Consider the following 17,030-nt stretch of genomic DNA (forward strand, 5'->3'; position numbering starts at 1 on the left):
CAAGTATTGTAATAAGGGCATATGCTGTTACGGTTTGGCCGAAATGTTGTTGGATACGACAGTTTTCAAGTCACTAACAAAGAACTTATCTCACAACCAAATGCTTTATTGTGCCGAACAAACCTCCAACAAAAACAAAGTATCTTCAATTCTACTTCTTCGATATGCAATTTTCGAACAGCTACAGCCTCCACCACCCGTAAATCCAAAAAAAGAACACAAAGATAAAACACTTAGACAGAAACATATTTATCTTTCTACAATAATAAGGACATAAAAGTCATCAACAACATAATTTATTTAAATAAATTATTTAATCAAATTTCATATATACTTATACTACATGATCATATTTACTGTCCACCAAAGTAACAAAAAAAAAAAATGGACCGCCTTAGCATTGGCCTGACCTTGATATATAACTTCGTGCAGTTGTTTTTCACTTTTTCTTAACAAACAATATTGAATCCTAAAAAATATGCACAGACTTACTGTTGCACGTATTTTATATATACTTTTATTTTTGTATTAGCGGCAAATTGACATAACCGTAAAACCAAAACGTCATTTGAACCAACCTACTCCTATAAAATAAATGCTAGTTAAAAGCTTATAAAGTATATGTTAGAAATGGAAAATTTGAAAGCTTATATTAATTTAATATGTTTGATAAATTTAATTAATAAGAATCGATAAATATTAAATGACGTAAAATAATAAATTTAATATTTTTAATATTTTAATATATTGCTAATATTTTTTCATCTTAAAACATAAGGCAATAATTTTTAAAACTTTGTATTATAAAAAATATTAAATACTTGATGATTTTACTTATGGTTTAAAATAAAAAATTTCATAAACTAATATTATTTTAAATCATTTTTTCTTTTTTTTTAAAAAAATTATTTTTAACTTATATGTTTAAAATCAATTTTTGATATTTAAATATTTTACTAATAATTGGATGCAAGTCAAACATATAATTATAAAATTGATATGATTTAAATAATTTTTAACTTTAATGAACAATGTAGTAATGACAATTGACAAGTACAATAAAATTATATAAAAGGGTTTTAAATTATAGAAAAAAGTAAAAGAAAATTTTAAATAAATTAATGAGAATAAAATTATAAAAAAAACCTAACAGCAAATAAGTTAGCTTATTGTCATAGGTTACTTGAGTAGTTTGTGGAAATAAGCTACAAGTTATTAAAACAAGGGATCAGTTTATTTAAACTTAAAAATATTATTTTAAAATAAGTGTTTTTTTAAAAATATTTTGTTTAATAAGAAAATATAATTTTCTTCTTAAAATTTACTTCTTAAAGAAACATAAAATTATTTTTATTTGGCAGAAACAATTTTGACAAACACTAAAAAAATATTTGTTTTATTAAAATAAGCACTTTTTAACAAATAAACTTGAATAAAATGACCGATCGTATATCAAACAAATATATTTTAGTTAAAATAGTTTATAAACTAGTTAAAAAAAATAGAAGTTTCTCCAAAATCTTATCAAACACATTCGTACTCTCTCCTCTAATTATAAGACATTTATATAATAAATTTACTATCTACTCGGTTTGGTTTCAATTATAAGAAATAAAAATTACTTATTACTTATTATTTTTATATGAAATTATATTTAAAATGGTTAAAAACTTTTTTTATAATTAATATCAAGTTTTAATAATGAAAATTAATTTTTTTAAAAAACTTATTTTTATTCAGATTAATACAATTTAATAAAATTAGTTAATTGGTTTAAAAAATGTAAATTAATTTTTTTTTCTTACACATAGATACCAAATGAAGTACTAGTTTAATTGTGAATTTGTTGTCGCAATAGGAATCCCAGTGATTGCAAATAGCGTGTTTAAATATCCGCGGGTGGTCTGAAACATTATGATAATAAGTAAAAACAAAGCACATATTGGGCACAGTGCCCATTGACTTCCATATGAGTGCGGTTAAGCTCCAAAATGACAAGAACCGGAGCTTCTCTGTATTTTGTGGCTCAATGCATGGACTACGAGATCATGCTCATTCACTTGTGCTGTGCACCATTTCTTCAAAACAAAACAAAACAAAAACTAGCAAGCAACACACATTTTGTTCATGTCATCATATCAGTTTACATTACTAAAAATAAAAACAGTACTCAATAAATCAAAAGTATTATTTTTATTAAAAATAGTATTACTATTAAATACCTTCGTTCTAAAATATATAATAGTTAAGGTTTTTCACAAGAATTAACAAATATAATTAATTTATTGAATTTTAAAAAAATACATTAGATAATTTTCTAATATATTATTTATCTCTTTAATTGATGACTTATTTATTTTTCTTCTATATTATTCTCGCTAAATATTTATTAATAATAGTCTTTATAAAAAAATTAATATAGAATTAATTTTCTAAAATGACATATCTGGAACAATGTTTTTTTCTCTAAAATTATATAATGTGGAACGAGGAAGTATTTCATCATTTTGGTATAGTAATTTTTTCAATAATTGACACCTTAATACACCTTTTTAATTCCATTAAAGTACTAGTAGCATAACTCGCTGCTCCTTATTTATTTTCAGTCAAAGGGGGACTGATACGGTTCCAAGTGTCTCATCTCACGTGATTGGACTGGCTTTTGTCGTACCCCACGTGTCGTCTTTTTCATTTGCCTGATAAGAACAGATGTATCTTGAACAGTTGCACTGTTGCAAGGTACACCGAACTACTAATTACTAATTAATTCTCCAATTTAGGTTAAGAAGAATAGTCTCCTATTAAAATATGAAAACTTATACATAAGGAGGTTGCATATTCTTTTACAATAACGAGAGAAATAAAAAAAAACATAGATAAATGTGTGATCAATAAAGAAAGATAAAAAAATCAATTATAAAAATTAAAAAATTATCATAACAACCATATAATTCTTGAAATAAAACATGATATATTTGAAATAAATTTTTTAATAAGTGTACTTTTTTATGAAAAAGTGTTATTAATATATTTTTATCGTAATTATAATGTAATGTTATTGTAACTTTTAATAGAAAATTATTAAACCCCTTTTAATAAGATCATAAATTTTAAATAAGTGACTAATTTATGTTTCTTTTCATCCAAAAACCATTTATTGTACTTTGTGAAAAATATAGCTAATTATTTTAATATGTAATATTTTTTAGAGATAAATTACATGTGTTTTTTGTGAAAAGTAAACCTACTCAAATTAGATAAATATGACCATTATAGATGTTGAAACTTTCACTCTTGTTAAGCATTAGATGTAACAACATATCTAGGTTTTGAATTTGAAATTAATGATTAAGTTAAAATAATCTTTGTGTTGTTTAATTCATGCGCTGGGAATTTTTTTTGAACCTAATAATGAAACTTGTATCGGTTTTTTTTTTATTATGCAATCTTGTACGTATTAGTTTGATTTATGAAAACATAGTTTGTATTTTTAAAAAGTATAGACATTAGCTGATTTTTATTTAAAGTTAAATACATAAATAATTTAGTAAATATTTTTTTATAACAAAAGTTAGTATGTAAGTTTTATTTCAAACTCAGGATATCTCTCCTTCTTTCTTTCTTCTTTTTTCATCCTTAAAGAGGAAAGAAATGAAAAAAAAATGAGATAAAAATTTTAATTTTAATTAAATTAAATTATAATATAAAGGTGAGTCTCATGTTATTTTACTCTCTTTTGATGCAAACGAACGCATCTTAAATCCCCTTTCCAACCTTATATGACTCTTAATTTAGTAAATGAAAAATTTAAACATTTTTTATTTGATAGGTTACAATTTGTTAAAAGTCGTGAGTTTTTATGAGCCATATTTATCATTTAATAATTTTTCCTTTTGATTTAAATATGAGATTCCGTAAAATTAATAATTTTTAAAAATTTAAGTGAATCGCAAAAATAAAAATTAAAAAGAGAGTATGATTAAGAGTCTCAGTCTCATTCCTCTCTAGTGAAGGTATTGAATCCTACTATAAAATAGGTTTGGGGAACCAAAGAAGGAGTACTTATTCAATTATTCTTCAATCACATCAGAGTGGAGTACTAGTCTCTCTTTACCTTTGCCAATCTCTGAGCCTACCTTTCAGCTCGTGTTTACATTATTTCAACCCTTTCAATTTTGTGTAGTACAGCACTGGCTGTGATTTTCCTGCAACAATCAGGGTTCCGTTAGTTTACTATTTCAAAGCCACACATATAAAAGTACGCCAAACACAGGCACTTGCTGAGGTCGTGATTTCTTTTTTCATTTCCGGAGAAGACACTGTTAAGATAGTCTCTGTTTTTATTTTTGAAAATTTATCTTTATTTGGATGCTTTTGTTTAGGCCCACAGGCTGAGCTGAGGCTACAGATATCGAGTCGGGTCGGGTCGGGTCGGGTCGGGTCACGTGGCTCCACTTTTTTCGTTCCTTCTGTCCCCTCCTCCTTCACTCTGCACTCCCTTAACTCCTAGTATGTCTTTTTAACGTAACTTTCCTTGAAATTACGACTCCTTTAATAACTTTCTCAACCACATCTATTCAATCCATAAACTCACCTTAGCTTTATTTATTCTCTTCTCCATCCCCGTGTCCCAAAGGAATATCTCTCTCTCATCCTTTTTCCCTTTTTCCTCTCTCACCCACTCCCTCACTCCACCGTTTTCCCTACTACTCCTTTCAACGTCAATGCTACCCCCAATAATCTAACAACATGACTGCGCCACCATCCAAGTACACTCACCACTCCAAACTACTCATTCCCTCCGAAGAAGACCCTCCCAAACACCCCTATCCCAGACTCGTCAGAATAACCGTCACAGACACCGAGGCCACAGACTCCTCCAGCGACGAAGAACAGCATACTTCCACGCGCCACCGACACAGAAAGTTCGTCAACGAGATTTCTATCGAGTCGTCGTGCGCCAGCGAGAACGACGGCGCCGCTTCGAGGAAGAGAATTCGAAGAAGAAGCACCGCTACGCCCAAAGGCAGAGCTTCAGACACTCGGCTCGTGTCCAACGGCAAGAAATTCCGCGGAGTGAGACAGCGGCCTTGGGGAAAATGGGCGGCGGAGATACGAGACCCGTCTCGACGCGTTCGTTTATGGTTGGGTACCTACGACACTGCTGAGGAAGCTGCTTTGGTGTACGACAACGCGGCCATTAGGCTGCGTGGACCCCACGCGCTCACCAATTTCATAACACCGCCTGCCACGTGTCACAACACAGACCCTCCGCCGGTGGCGAACGGTTACGGTTACGCTTCCGGTGAGGAAACTAATGACAACAACAATAACCTGTTTTCTCCCACTTCCGTGCTTCACAGTTGTTCCTTGTCCGAGGAAGCTGAGTCCGTAAGGGGAAAAGACGATGAGTACTCCTCCGTGTCGATGAGTAGGGTCAAGGCTGAGTCACCATTTCCGGTTCCGAGCGAAATAGAATTTGACTTTCGAGGTATTTCGCCGGTGCCTGAGAGTGTGTTGTTCTACGATGATGATTGGTCTAGTGAGTTTCTCACTGCTTGTGAGGATTTTGGTTTCAACAGAAATCGTGACTTTTTCCAAGATATCGACGATTTGTTTGTTTCGGATCCCCTCCTTGCTCTCTGATTTCTTCACTTCTTTCTATAACACAGTTTTCTGGTCGTTGTGTTGCCTCCAGAATCGGCAAATTTTGTATCGGCGGGAACTAAATAGTAGTATAGTAAACACTAATCGTTTTTTTATTGTGTGATGTTTTTTTTGGTTCTGGTCGTTTTTGTAAGAGTTGTAACAGTGATGTAGTAATTGTGTTCAATCCTTGAACGGTTGAGGCTTTGCATTTTATTATATTAATTATTTTTAACTATTATATTGTAATATTTTTAAAACTTTAATATTAATTCCTTTTTAGTACGTAGTAGTACGTTTGAGATTAATACTTTATGGTAGTAGTAATGTGTTAGCATGCTGACCGGTTTGATTTCTGGATTATACTTACAGGATAATATTTGTTGAAAAAGGTAAAAATCATTTTCGTTATCTAGAATCACATCTTGAGGGTTAATTTTATGATTTTCGGTTGTAGAAATATTTCGTTTCCAGTAAATAAAAAGAAGTTATTGTTTTAGTATTTAATTCAATTAATTTTTTAACGCGTTTCTATTAGGGGACTAATAGTCCCCACGTGAGCCCCGACTGTAAGATGCAAGCGTTTAATTTTAAATCCCTTCTTCAAAAATAAAATCTATACTTGTAGTAATTAAACCAAAATGATGTTATATATTTATACTAATTAACATTTAGATTTTCATTTTTTTTTACGGGAATTCCATCAATGTCAAACAAGTCAATATTTTATACCAGGTCAGGCAACATTCATAAAAAGTAAAATTACCGTTTTGCCTGTTTTTTTTTTTTTTTTTTTCAGTTGTAACCTTTAAGGAAGGTCCTTAAACAGGAAGCATCAAACAAAATTATTTCTAATGGAAGTGCGGTCCATCCATCCAATTTTGTAACTGGTTCAAGTCCTACATTGCATGTGATGAAAAGTTTAAAACAAAAGTAATTTCAAAATGGCATTTGAGACTAGTTTAAATTTGACCATTTTGATTTAAGTAATGATTGGTAACTCCTTGGTAAGTGTATTAAATGTGACAAGTATTAAATTACATGAAAGTTGGAGTGTTGAATTCAAAAGAAAAATAGGAGATAAGATAAAAGATTTAAATTAAGAAATGATAAAGATAAAAAATAGAAGGTAAAAAAAATAAGATAAGAAAAATAAAAGACAAAGACAAAGATAAATTAAGAATGTGATAATGTTGGACCTAGTCTGTCTTGTTTGTCTAAGATGTATTATTTTATATTTTTCTCTATCAATTTGTTGAATTTTTTTTCTACTACCCACATCTGTTAGAATATTTGCCCCTAATATCTCACGATGACAAGTCTATCTTATCTATATATCTTTCAAATGTCTTTCCAAAGCCTCAATAGATAAAATGCATGATTCTAGATGTTTGCCCTGACGCATGGACATAATGAAATCACTTTATGTCTAACAATGATTTTATTAAGGTATTCATTTCTTTTAGTTTTATTAGAAATTATCCTCTGTCAAGCGATTAATTTCTACAATTGATGTATCTAAGACCTTTCTTATATTTCTATTCAAAACTCCCCTCTATCGAGCACCTGTAAAGATAATGTAAGGATGAATGATACATGAAATTAAAATAAGAAAGAATAATAAAAAAGAAAATACCTTTTTGTATTGATAAATAAGACGTGTACAATACTTTTTTTTTTTTTGAATTTTTAGGTCTGTCAAACTGTAACTAAGGGTTTAGCTCCTCATAATCATAAAGAGTCTTACACTTGAAAAAGGATTTACGAACTCATAGAAGAGAAGAGATGAAAAAATGATATATAAATCTACTATAGTTACTCAGGCTTAGGATATATTCATTATAGAATTTTGAGTCTCCAAGATATCTTTTCTCCTTGGCTTGACTCCCTTTTTTCATAGTTGTTAGAGTGAAATTGGTCTGATATAAAAAAAATCTTTCTTATTCATATTTTTAATATTTTTTGAATCGTTTTTGTTTTTAATCCCTCCTTTTCATATCTACAAGTCATAAATAAGAAAAATACAATTCCTAATCTTTAAGTCAAGAATAACTGTTATATAAATATTTTTAAAGATATTTTTATTATAAAAAATAGTTTATATTTAACCGTTATTAATGTTATTTAGTGTGGGTAAATTAGTATGAAATTAAGTACAAAAGAGTAGGAATTAATAACTATAATCGGTGGGTTCCTATAAAAAATGATTTTATGTATCTGCTCAACATTTTTAACCAATCACATTGTTTTGTAAATTTTCACAAACTTGAGTTTATACTAAAAAAGCATTCTCCTTTTGATTTTCCCTCAGTTTTAATTTTTAAGATTTTTTTATTAAAGAAATGTTATATTGGTTTAGATATTTCCACATCCCTAAAAAATAAAAATATTTATTAGACAAATATAATACATGGAGAGGTAGTGAATATTCAATTTATGAAGCTAGAACTGAGCTATATATTTCTTGCATGTTTTCGGCTCGCGTCTGATATCTAAAGTTTGCATTTAACTGAAACTTTTCTTCTATTAACTGTTTTAAATAAGGAGCAGTCAAGCAAGATATTATAAAATTAAACAGTTTAAATTATTTATATAAATCATCAAAGTAACTCTTTTTTATGATTTTTAATCTTCTTGTTACGAAGATAACGACACAATTCGAAAAGTATTTTGCTACAAAAGCATGGGTATGCATGTTGTATTTAATCAAAACTATATATCAGGCACATGCCCGTATAACGATAACCCAGTATAAATGAATTTTTGAGAGAAGGTTAACAATTAAACTGTTTGTTGTACGATCAATAATGCAGTCGAGATATTTTAGCTGTATTGGTTTAGGCGGAGTTTGTTCGGGTAAATTTATACCTGGCAGCTACATACTTCACCAGATATTCAAACTTTGTGAACAACTTTCTTAATAAAATAAAATAAAATAAACTATGGTAGGGAACGATTTGGTTTGTGGTACGTGCAATGACAATCCCCCATTGTTAATATATAGGTCATCACTCAACACAAACAAGAAACAATGTTTTTATTAGGATTTAGGATCCTAAAAGTTCATCTCACAGATTATCGATAAGGACTTTTTTTTTTAAGAAACAAATTCAATTTGGCTGTTAACAGAAAAAAGAAAAGGTTGTGTTCGCTACGAATAACGCGAAATTAGTCAACTACATAAAATTCTAACATGAAAAGTCAACTATATGAATCGTTTCTACTACATTTCTTTTTTATGCGGAAAGCAATTAAGAGAAAAAACCAACACTTTTGGCCCCCTTCAAAAGCCGAAACGTAAGTTCATTTTGTGTTTCGGTCGAATTGAGGCCTGTTTCCAACTTCCCAATAAAAGCAAAAGGAAAAAAATTGTGATTGAAGGCAACATGAAAATGCGTTTCGGCCTTTGGATTGAACCCAATATCTGACACAAACAGAGGGGAGCAAGTGGCACAATACTTGGATATATACTTTTCATGGCACTAGCACAAGGTAAAAGCAGATATTCGTAGTCACTGCATTTGGACCACGTTAGACCGGTAGTTTGAGAGCGTACCCCTTTTTGTTTTTCTTTTTTAAAAGGCAAATAATACCAGCATATATATATTTCGACTATCGAGTATTGTTTTAGCTTTTATGTATATATAAAATTGGCTAAACACAACTGTTTAAAAATTCTTAAGAACTTAAGCAACTTAATTTTATTAAAATAAAATAAATAAGTTAAAAACAAGATGCATGAAGTAATTTCAGAATAAAAATATTTTTTCATTTTATTTTTTAGTCTTACTCTCTCTGCTATCTCTTTCTGTCTTGTCCCTGTATCTTAAATTTTTTTCTCTCTTTCATTTCATTTTTCAAAATTAAAAAAAATCAAACAATTTTTACATCATTTTTAAAACTATTATATTTAACTATGTTTAAAGTAATTTTTAAGCCAAATAAAATTAGGCCAAACAAAACCTTACACAACAAATTCTCCACATATATATAAACATTAATAGCATCGAACAATTAACATGGATTTGTTTTAACTCAAGTCATTATTTTAAATGTGAGTACAGATAATTACGTTAAATATTTTTAAAAATATTGTTACTCATATAATCCTAGTTTATGTGGCTGGAGCAAGAGGATACATCTAATGTATATTAAAAAAAAATGTTTCGGGTCGAAACAGTTAGCATTTATGAAGAAACACGTTACAGGTCATTGTTATTCCACTAAACTACCCAATATGATAGTAGTAAAATTTATTTTACTTGTTTAGTAACTCTAGTGTTTCACCTTAGAACAGCATTTATGCTGAAACACATTTCGCATTAAATTCTTTGTCGTATTATGTTGCTTTATTAGTAATTAGGATAAGTTACAGTACATATTATCGTCCAATTTCCATATTAGCCGTTTAAAATGTAAGCATCATCCAATTAATTTCAAAATAAGATCATGAGTTTGATTGTAAAACAGCTTTCGGTTATTTTTTTAAAAGAAGAGAGGGGAAAGCCGTTGTTTCGCGGGAAAAAACATTGTATATGGAGAGGACAAAGGGTTTGTATTTTCCTTTTCCTAGTATAATGTGCATATCATTGTATACGCTGTTGTGGTGCAGCCATATATATAGTATATGGAAATTGCTTCTTGGTAGTTGGTACTCAATATATAAAAATTATTACTTTGTTGACGACTGGGCCTCACGAAAAAAGCTGTGTCTTATTTGTTGTAACCTATCCCCCATATACATGCAGTCCATACCATGAACCCAGAAAAGCTAGCTAGCTATACCTCATCCATGATCCATGGACCATGCATGATGAACAAGTTGAAATTTATGGAAAATGGATCTTATAGTATAAAAAATCAAAGTAACAAACATGCTCTTCCAACTCGACGAAGAAACGTCTCTTTCCCTGATTATAAATGAGACACATTTAATGGCTTAAGCTCTGATCAATGCCGGTCTATACATCTAATTTGACAAAGATTGTCATGTGCAGCAAGGTTATGATCTTGAAATATGTGTATGTGTGAAGAACAGGTTAAGCCGCAGATATGTCATTGTCTAGCTAGTATATAAATTTTTAATTTTTTATATATCCGGAAAAAGGCCTAGCCTGCATAATTTGTCTTATCTAGAATACAACTGGGATTTTTGAAACTCAGCATGAGCAACTTGGTGCTTACTTACTGTAATGATGTATTCACATTCTCGATCAATCAGATTTGGTCCCCCACCCTGTCGTTATATGCACTTTCCATGTCATTAACCCTAGCTGATGGGTATGTTTAATAGTGATTTATAATTTAATTTGCTCTTTCAAGAAGATCATAACGTCCAAGCAGGCACAGGTTAAGATAGAAACAGAAAAACCGTAAAAAGCCAAATAAGGATTCAGAATTGAGAATCAGAAAAATACAGAGGATCTTCCATGTTATTCTGCGGCCCCCTACAGGCTCAATCGCAGCCTTACATGTAATCAATCTAACGGTTTTGGGCAACACGACAGGGATCATTTGGTCCCCGTGTCACGCGTCTCGTCCACCTCTATCAATATTGTTTCCTCCACGTGATTGCGACCCCAGTCCCACCTATTTTTTTATGGAACTTGTTATTAGTTCAACTAAATTAATAAATAAAGTTATTAAAAACCAAGTCGAGATATATTAATAAATGATAACAAAAATATAGTTTTCTCTTGGAACCGATATTAAAAATATTTTAATAATAAATTTTAACTTTTTAACAAATATTTTTAATTTTAAACTCATTTGTTAAGATATTAATTTGCATTTGCCCTTATTTTATTTCTTATATATTTATAAATATGTTATCAATTTTACCATATATTATCCGCTAAGCTTGTACGGATATACATTTATATTTTCAGAAATAAACAATTCCATATCCTTTTTATCTATTTTTTTAATTGTGTTATTTTATACTCTAACAAATAGAGTTACCAAAAAATATTCTAACAAATAGGATTATATTATTTTATTAAGCATATAAGATGTTTTCTTTTCTTTTTTTTTTTTAAAAAAGATTAAGAGTTTAAAGTTTAGATGGAAATACTTTTTCACATTATATACATTGTTATTTTACTATCAGTTGTGTTATTTTACATGTATTTTTTATATCCTTCATCTCTAATTTTTTCAGAAATTTATTTATTTCTTTTTATAATATTTATTTTTAATTTATAGATGTATTAATTATTTTTTTTCTACATATCTTTATTACTTTCTTTTTAAATATTAGTGAGAAAAAATTAAATGATAGAGAGATAAAAAAGAATAAATTTAAAATAATAATCTGAACAACTGACAAATTAATATGATTAATTAAATTAATTATTTTTTAAAAGTGTAAATTAATTGAAAGACTCTTATACTTAGATAGAGTGGAGTGACACTTTTCATATATTTTTTTAATCTTTTTTTTATTACATTACTCATCTCATTTCCACACTTCCTTTTCTTATTAACTATTTTTCTCTTGATTATATAAAGTTATAGAAAAGGAAAACATTACGGGCATAGAGTTTTTCGTTTACTACACTGCATTTTTTAGCATTATTGAGTTACGTTAAAGAATTCTATTTTTTTCCCGTAAATACCACTCACATAATCACATTTGTGTGATTTGTGGGAAAATGCTTATGCTTGATAAATCTAATGTAATTTCTCAATTCTTGTTTGTTGATCTCCCAACAGTAATGACAAATTTTTTAAGCCTATTCTATTATTAATGAACAAACATTTTGTATGGATAAAGGGAAATAGTACTACTAGCATTCTAATATTAGTTAAGGAGTTAAATTGAGAATTCTTTATACGTGTAGTATTTAAAATTATCAGTACATTTTTTATTAATTTATTAATTGATATCTTTAAAAGATTTGTTTTTAAGACCCATAAAGAGTGGAAAATCACATGATTCAATTAAAAAATAAGAAAAAAAATACAAATGAAACATACTTGCATATTCGATTTATTACAGAAAATCAATGAAGAATCTTATATTATATTCATACACTATAGTTTAATAGCATATAATGAAAATGTTTTTTTTTTTTTTTTGTGGGGGGTGGGGGGGTGTTACAAATAATGATAATTGTTTTGTGAGAAACTACTGGCCTACCACGTTAAAAAGATTGAATGGGACAACGCAAATAAGTTAAAAACGAGTTTCAAGTCAAGTTTTTAGCCAAGTGTTCATCATACTCATATGAGTGTACCTAGTTATTTTTAAATTTTCTTGGAAGCCACATCAACTCCCAGGCCTAACAGTGTTGGGTTTATATCCTTGCGGTTGCTTGTTTTTCCTGATATGGTCTCTGTTAAATATTTGACGTGTCGTTTCCCCATCGACTAGAAAGTCATGTAACGCTGGACCTTATAAGCAGACGGACCAGCAGAGGTTGGGTTGATATATATCAGGCTTAATTGTATTTTTAACGACTTTGATTTGTATATTATGTTAGTACAAAAAAATATATATATAATCAAAACTAAACATAATCTTAAATATATTTTTAAATTAATTATTATATAAGCTAATAATTTTGCTATATGTAACATTTTATAATTAGATAATAATGTAATATATTTATATATATATATATATATATATATATTAATTGAATTTTTAATTGAAATCATTTGGGATTTTATTGACTTGAGTTGAAATATAAAACAGCCAATTGGGTCTAAGAAACAAAAAAGAAATCTTATTTTCCTGATAAATTTATGCAAATTTCATAATAATACTTATATACTTTCTCGCATTTTCATGTGTCTTGATAAAATACGATAATATTTTTAAATTAAATTTTAAAAAATAAAAGAATTCATGATTTTTTAGTTTAATTTTTTGTTGTTGTTAATGCATACCAACTAAAGAGAATATTAACGATATCATATATATATATATATATATATATATATATATATATATATATATATATATATATATAATGAGTTACCGATAAAAAATATTTGAGCAAAATTATATTGACATCCTCTATAATAAATCTCCTTAGTTATTTAGTAATATAAATATTTATTACCTAAGAAACGTACATGTAAAAGTAATTGTAAACATTAAAAATCATAAGTATGATAATTTCAAATATCACATGAAGTGTCTAGCTCAACTTTTTTTTTTCCTTTTTCCAAAAACCTTAATTTGTGATGAACACTCAACACAGATAGACAAGAGTTAATATACTGTTTTAGCAGTAATGATGCAACAAAGTTACACATCATGCTAAGTAGGGAGATTACAGCACTCATCTCCAAAGAGCACTGAACTATTTTTACAACTCTTGTTCTTTGCATAAAACAGGTAAAAAGTTAACTTAATTAAGCCAAGAGAATCATGAATTCTCCAAAATGTTTTCTCAATGACAGCGAAGGAGTGAAATAATTTGTATAATTGTTAGTTAATTGAATCAAGTTGTAAGCATAAAAAAATATGTTAATTGGTGTAAAAGATTGAAGGTGCAATCCATCTCAGTTATTGTGTGTCACACAAGAAATAGTAAAATGGTTGATAAAAATATAAAATAAAAACTCAAGAAATATTATAATGCAGCCAGTTCTTTGTTACAAGTTCAAACTATGTAAAGAAAAATTTAACAATATAAAAACGGTAAAAAAAATGATTTTTTCTCTCAAATTATTTTAAAATATTTATTTTAGTTTTTTTTTATAAAAATTAATAACTTTTTTAGTCCTTACATTTCAATAGAAACAAGTATTTTTAGTTGTGAAGAGGAACTAAACTTTTAGTAAATGTAAAGAGTAAAAATGTATTCAATTTTAGTACATTTTTAAAGATAAAAAAAATATTATATCCTTGTTTACGCTGTAATTTGGTAAACAACCGCTAGTCTAAGTTAATTGCTTGCGAGACCAACTAGTGAATCTCAGGAGCATGTCATTTATGTGTTTGCTTTAAATGTGAAGCCTTTAATGTTCATCATTGCAACAAACATTCACTGGTTTGAGACTTACAGGAAGTAAAATTCTTTGAAAGAATCGAAATGCTGGAAGTAAATTGACAAGGGAAAGGTAAATTGCAGAATTAAAAGGCTCAACAAGTTCATTCGATCGAATGAACCATTTAAAAGACAGAAATTATAAAGTGAAGCGTAAATTGCATTGCATTCGAAATGTAAAGTTTACAGAAACTTAAAATGGTTCACAATCATACATTTTCCTTGCGTACTCGTTTCTCTCTGCGCTGGATACTTTGAGTATATAAGGATTTTGTAGAAATGATTTGCGACCTCGAAATCTGACTAAAAACTGCTATATATAGACATTCGAAAATAAACTGCCCTAACGATCGAACACTATCCTAATGCCAAGTGTCCTGCTACGTACACCTTACATGCACATAACTGCTCCTTAGAACGGTTATCCACATTGCTCGAAGTCAAACTGATTTTGTGAAGTTTTGTCAGAAATTGTGCTAAGTCCAGAAATCTTGCTGCCTTGACTTCGACTCGACCATACACCAGCTCGAATCGCCCAATGGTTCGAAGCCCTCCTTCTTGTCTTAGCCTTATATTTCGTAAATACTTCCTTGAACCTGTGAATCCCTTTCAATAGACTCTTCTTTCTTTTCGATTCGAACAGTATCCAACAAAATTCGTATTTAGAGCATATTTTTAGCTCATCAAAAAATATGGGCTAACAAATTGCCCCCAAAAAATGTCTGCTTCGATTCGAGATCGAAGGAAGATGAGAAGTTGACATTTTTTCTCTTCTTCTAACAGTTTCCCTGGAACGGCGACACGATGGCACGTGTACTGGTAACCGTCGCCTCGATCTCCCACTACCCATCATTAATTCCACCTTTCTAGGCAGAGTGGGACACGTGTTTTTTAATCAAGTTAATTACAATCTTATTGGCTGCTTCGACCTGACCATTTGCTTGCGCGTAATATGGTGTTGAGGTTAATAATCGAAAGCCAGTTTTTTGGGCAAATTCTTTCATTTTTCGTCCAGTAAAAACTGAACCTTGATCAGTGGTAATTGTTTCGGGAATACCAAACCTATAAATAATATAATTTTGAATGAAACTAATTACTGCTTCCTGATCAACATTTGGCAAAGGGACTGCTTCGATCCATTTTGTAAAGTAATCGACACCAACTATGATATAACGCTGGTTCTTAGAAGAAGCAGGCTTGATTTCACCAATTAAGTCCAAAGCCCATCCTCTGAAAGGCCAAGGTTTGATTATGGAGTGTAACTCACTAGCAGGTACATGCTGTATCCCTGCATGCTTTTGGCATTCCTGACAGCCTTTAGCAAATTCTATACGGTCTTTTAACATCGAAGGCCAATACAAACCTTGTCGAAATAAAAGCCATTTCATTTTATGGCCTGCTTGATGTGATCCACAAGCCCCACTGTGAACATGGGAAACTGCCAAGTATGCTTCTGATTCACTTAGACATTTCAGCAACACTCCTTCTGCAGTCTTTTTAAACAAATCATTTCCCACAATCACGTAATTTAAAGCCCTATATTTGATCTTTCGAGCCACATTGCCTATTGGATTTTCCAAATATTCAATAATGGACTTTCTCCAATCATTATCTAACATATTGTCAATGGCCAAAATTTGAATTTTTTCCTGGAGATCATTCATGCTTTCATCTTCATTATTTTGTGGTATACTTGCCCCCACAAGTTTTGGCATTGGCAATTTAGTGCTTAATGGCTCTGGTAACACCAGTTTATCTTTTATTTCGATCAACTGAGTTAACTTTTCCTTCGACATTTTGTACCCTGAAGCTATTTGGGCTAAATCATTTGCTTCTTGGTTTTCTTGTCGAGGTATATGCTCAATGTTAATATAATCGAAATGATTCAGAAGAGAACTTGCTATAACAAAATATTTTGCTAAGTGTTCATTAACACATTTGTATTCTTGTGTTAATTGCCTCAACACTAATTCTGAATCACCTCTTATGTTAACATTTCTTGCCCCCAGGCTAATTAAAATTTCAAGGCCTGTAATTAGAGCCTCATACTCAGCCTCATTATTAGAACAAAGCCCTTTGATTTTATATTTGAATTTAGTTGGAACTTTATTGGGGGATATTATTAAAACTCCAATTCCAGTTCCATGTTTGTGTTTCGAACCATCGAAATACAAAATCCAAGGCTCTGTATCGACATAGTCTTGCGGCATTTCGATCACCGAGTGATCTACAATAAAATCTGCCACAATTTGACCCTTAACAGATTTCAAAGGTTTGTACGTTAAAGAATATTCTGTTAATGCTAAAGCCCATTTTCCAATTCTACTGTGTAGAATAGGTTTTGACAACATGTGCTTAATAATATCATAATGAGAATATACA

The 17,030-nt window shown here is 29.8% G+C and overlaps 1 protein-coding gene across 1 annotated transcript; it reads left to right on the forward strand.

The window, feature by feature from the left end:
• Window positions 1–4,149: 4,149 nt before the first annotated feature.
• LOC100783772 (ethylene-responsive transcription factor CRF2) lies at window positions 4,150–5,931 on the forward strand. The gene has a single exon (XM_014777134.3). It carries the CDS (start codon window positions 4,750–4,752, stop codon window positions 5,644–5,646), a length of 897 nt encoding a protein of 298 aa, XP_014632620.1. The 5' UTR covers window positions 4,150–4,749; the 3' UTR covers window positions 5,647–5,931.
• The last annotated feature ends 11,099 nt before the right edge of the window (window positions 5,932–17,030 follow it).

Source organism: Glycine max, chromosome 1 (genome assembly GCF_000004515.6).
Source record: "Glycine max cultivar Williams 82 chromosome 1, Glycine_max_v4.0, whole genome shotgun sequence".
Taxonomy (NCBI): Eukaryota; Viridiplantae; Streptophyta; class Magnoliopsida; order Fabales; family Fabaceae; genus Glycine; species Glycine max.